At 32.1% G+C, this 4,746-nt stretch overlaps 1 protein-coding gene across 1 annotated transcript; it reads right to left on the bottom strand.

Moving 5' to 3' along the window:
- Positions 1–372: 372 nt before the first annotated feature.
- On the bottom strand, positions 373–4,132 carry LOC148271775 (general odorant-binding protein 56a-like). The gene is made up of 2 exons (XM_088240951.1): positions 3,975–4,132; positions 373–842 (listed from the first exon to the last, which is right to left on the bottom strand). The coding sequence occupies exons 1-2, from the start codon at positions 4,020–4,022 to the stop codon at positions 483–485; spliced, it is 408 nt and encodes a 135-aa protein (XP_088097077.1). The 5' UTR covers positions 4,023–4,132; the 3' UTR covers positions 373–482.
- Between the last annotated feature and the right edge of the window lie 614 nt (positions 4,133–4,746).

Raw genomic sequence — 4,746 nt, 5'->3', positions numbered from 1 at the left:
CTGGTCAATAGTAAAGTTTATTATAAAACTCTGATTAAATTATTGGAAGATAGCACGGACTCTGGACAGTGAGTAGATCTTGGATCTGATCAAATTGGCCATCCGCAATCCATGGAACGTTTTGATCCAGTCAGGCTCGCGGAAATGTGAAGGTTTGATCAAACTCAAATTAGTTTTTCGTGAAATGAAACTTCTAATTAAATTTTTAATTTTTAATAACCGATTAAAAGGGTAACTTACATTTTCTTTTTTTTTATCTTTGGCCGTCTCTCCTGAAAAATTCACTTTGTGCACCATCAGTTCATTTAACCTTTTTTCCATCGGTATGTTATTGTACACCAAGTTTAAATAAATAAATCAATGTAGGCAAAGTTGTTATAATAATTTTAATTGAAAAGTAATGAATAACATTATATTCAACAAATATTCATGTTAAAAGCCTAATGGTGTCATAAAATTATTCAATGAATCAAGCAACTTTTTCAGTACATCGGAGCATTCGGCCTCTTCTCGTGATAACACTTGGAAAAGAGGAATGCATATTCGTGATCGTTGGCTCCCTCAACACCGATACAGGCATCCAGAGCCTCTTCAATCTTAACTTTATCATCTTCAGGTTCCAGTTTGGAGAGGTACACATCCTTCAGGAACTTTCCATCGGAAGAGAGGAGGCCACTCTTGGTAAACATACAATGGATGAACTTCTTAACGCCTTCGTCACTGTTAGAGAAGTCTTTATCTTCGCGAATTTTGTTTACCAAAGCTTCATCTACCTTAACTTCTTTCAAGCACTCGTTGTGGTGCTTTTTAAGGATCTCTTTTCGGGTTTCTGCCTGGGATGCCTAAAATAGAAAATATCGTTCTATACCATTTGTATATGAAGTAATAACTTTGCCTAAATTTGTTGAAACAGAGGGTGTACATTTTTGAGAAAGAATAATAAAAATAAATTGTTGTTTATTTTTACACCGTGGTCACCATATGAGCGTTGAAAAGGTTATATGCCGATGGCTCTAGTTAGTGGCGAGTCGCTGTAATCTAAGGATTGGAGAGTTGAAGTAATATTTTTAGAGATGAAATGGATACCCGGTATTTATCTGGAATCCGGCCTGTCCTGCATAATGTTACTATCCTGCAGGATAACGGATAGTATCTTAATATACGACGGAGACCTAATATTCGTTAAACTGCGAAAAAATCATGAAATTAGGGTAAAACCGGATAATGCCGGTCAGGAGGTAATACCGGTCATAACAATATCACTCATATTACTACGTTACCGCGCACGCACACATATAAAACGGGTGGCGTAACTATATCTCGTGCCGCTGCACCGACTGCCGCTCAGTTCTCAGCACACGTTTGGGATGAATGTGCGTCAATTGTTTTCACGCCAAATTGATGTAAATTTTCATCATCAGACAAAAAGAGATGAGCGTTTGTTTTACTACGTTTCTTACATTGTTAGTTATAATTATTCCAGTCTAATTATCGTAGTTAGTTTTTTGGTTCATTTTAATTTTAATTTAGTATTCAGAATGTCTAAAACACGAAACAAGCCACGTTCAAAGGCATCATGTAGCCAAGATCAGTCACATAAAGCTTTTAAACTAGTGAATGAAAAGAAACCGATTAGAAAAGTAACTCGATCTAATGGCGTACTCACGTAAGCTCACAGCGGGAAGACATCCAGTCTTTACGAGAGAAACAGAAGATGAAATGGCTTCCCAGGTTAAGTTCCTAATAAAAATATTGTATAGCTACACTTCGTTTCAGATTAGAAAAATTGGCCTATAAATATGCTATAAAAAATAACATTACTAAGCATAATTTTAATGAAACTCTTGAATTGACTGGCAAGAACTCATGCTGTCCGGGTATGACTCTCCCGAGGGTTATATTTGCGACTTATATCTGAACAAAGTTTGACCGATATTACCAACCTAGTGACCGGTATTACCTGCCATGGTGTTAAATACGGTCATTTAAAAAAAAAATGATTATGCCAAAATCGTATAACGTATTGATCTCAATGATTGTAATTAGGTTAGAAGAATACTGAAATTATAATTAGTACAAAGTTTAATTAACAAATAGATTAATAGCTGATTTGTGACATTTCTCCTCAAATGACTGGCAATACCCATTCTTACCCTACCTAAATATTTTATTTTATTTTTATGGCCACTTTCAATGAATTGTAAAAAACCGGCATTAGAAAATGAGCATTTAGTCATGGTAGTGCGAGTTTCGAACCTGTAATGAATGACTTTTAACTATTTAACAGTTTTAATTTTATAAAAAAATATACATGTAAGTATTTTTTTTAATTTACATGTTAGTAAATTAAAAATCTTAAATGTGCTGTGTTGGATTACTCCATTATTTCATTTTCTGTCATCGTTTCTATCTGAGAATATTACCTTCATTATTCAAAGTTTTATGTCAGCCTCTGTCAGCAATAGTCAGCGCGTTTGCCTACCATGCAAGAGGTCTCGGATTCGACTCCCGACATAGTTGAAATGAAATATTTATTTAAAAAGGTGTTTTGACACTAGAATATTTCAGAATCCCTGGACTGGTACCTAAAGCGCAAGACGGATCATCTTACTGACGGGAATGATGATGATAATTCAAAGATAAATGGAAAATAAATAATGTCTTGCAGCCTAGGTCTGTTCGATTAAAAAAAGTATTTTAAATCATGTTTGATTTTAAGTCTGTATTGTTTAAAGTTTAAGTGTTTTGTTTTTAATATTAAATAAAACAAATAAATAATAATGATGTAATAACTTATATTTACACATAAGTTATTAATTGAAAAAATATTTGGTACAATTCTACTTATTTATTTGACCAATTAGCGTTTTCACCCTCTAATGGGCATCTTCAAACTGGTGAATATTATACAGTGTAATGATAATTTTACACTTCCACCTTACACTGTATAATATTCACCAGTCTGAAGATGCCCATTAGAGGGTGAAAGCGCTAATGGGTCAAATAAATAAGTGGAAGTGTACCAAGTATTTTTTAACTAAAATTTTTTATTTAAATATAAGTTATTACATCATTATAATGGAATTCCATCAAGAATTGTCAATAAATAATTTGAATAAAATAAATAATAGAATACATATCTTTACCTTAAAGCTAAAAGACTGGAGGTCACATTCTTTGCAAAATTGAGTTATAAAGTCATTTTGTTCATATATTCAGATGCTATGAATGATAAAAACATTGGAGTCCTCCGGTAGACCACTACCGAAATAGCTTGTTCTAAAACACCAGTAGTGCAGTAATAATGCTCATGCTTTCAACAAAAGTCAACGGTTTGCTGGTATTAAAGCAGTGGATACCGAATAAATTCCACAATTTTTATAAAAAAACTACCTCTGACGAAGCGAGGAATTAAGCACAAGATTATATCTTATTGTCATAATCAACCATACTTAACCATTATGTCATTTCTTTTATCGTTAATATAATTATTTACCTTTGCTTCTTTTCACATACCATTTACTTTCAATCAATGTTTTATTGATTTTAATATCATGTCATTTAATTTATATTTACCTGTTATTTTCATAAATAATTAATGTTTTAATTTATGGCACGTAATTTAATGTTTTTGCCCGAAGAAAGTTTTATAAAGACTTTGTTTTTCATTCAATATTCGACATTCCTTTTTATACTAAAGTCCGAGGAGGAATTAGGGCGCGGGCCGGGCGGTTAGAACAAAAAACATTGAAGTCCCATAGTTATTTGATAGTCCATATTTTATATGTTTTTTTCCTAAATATTCTTATTAAAAGCCTATAAATCCAAAAAACAGCAATTAATTGTGTTTTTACTTCGAGAGATACATTTGAAACAGTTTTACAAATTCAAACAGCTTTTCTGGACAATTTACCAAATGCGACTTCCAGCATTTCAGCTTTTAGGTACAGATATATATATTTTTAATGACTTACCGGAATGGCGAAGGCAGCCACCATACATGCGAATAATAAGAAATTCATTTTCTGATTGATTTGACTTGAAGTATGGAGTAATATTCAGATGGATAACAGAGAAACAACTGATGGCTTATGAAGATTCTCCTGGCTTTTTATACCCAGTTTCAATCCATCATATGTCATTATTGCCAGAAAAAAAACTGGTCAAGAGATTATCTAGAATCCAAAGGTACTACCATGACAAGTCAATTTAACAATGAAAAAAACAAACTAATTTAAATTATCTTTTTACATAACGACGCGTGTCATGAGTACATTCCGATCAAATATAAATATTTTATGTTTTGTTGTATTTAAATAACGTTTATTTTATTTATTTTTACTATGTGATACAACAAAGACTTCCTTTTTTATTATTTTCCCGATTTGAATCCGTCACTGGCCTTGTAATTTTTTTATTGTTTTACTATATTAAACTTCTAAGTTTCAAATAAAAAAATAGTAGTTGGATTAACGTTTGGTTAAGGTTTACTTTTAGTGCATGCCTGTGTGTAACTGTAACAAAAATAAATGACATCTTACTGCGTAAATTGTTTAAGTTCTAATTCCGTACTATAGACTCCCGGTGACTGTTATATTATATGTAAAGAAATCATAATATTGTACTAAAATTATCATCAATTAATCGATTGATTTGAAGGAGGTTTGCAATACCGGTTATTGATAAGTTTAGACCCAAACATTGACCTAGACTGAGGTTTCCAACTAAATAGAATTAAGAATAGTC

Source organism: Micrasema longulum, unplaced genomic scaffold, assembly GCF_059751315.1.
Source record: "Micrasema longulum isolate JH-2025_06_02 unplaced genomic scaffold, ASM5975131v1 h1tg002658l, whole genome shotgun sequence".
NCBI lineage: Eukaryota > Metazoa > Arthropoda > Insecta > Trichoptera > Brachycentridae > Micrasema > Micrasema longulum.
This window is presented reverse-complemented; position numbering and strand designations above follow the sequence as displayed.

Coding starts and splice junctions, on each gene's coding strand:
- LOC148271775 (XM_088240951.1), bottom strand. CDS start 4,022: ATGAATTTCTTATTATTCGCATGTATGGTGGCTGCCTTCGCCATTCCG. Junction 843..3,974: donor TGGCTGCCTTCGCCATTCCG/GTAAGTCATTAA, acceptor TTTCTATTTTAG/GCATCCCAGGCAGAAACCCG.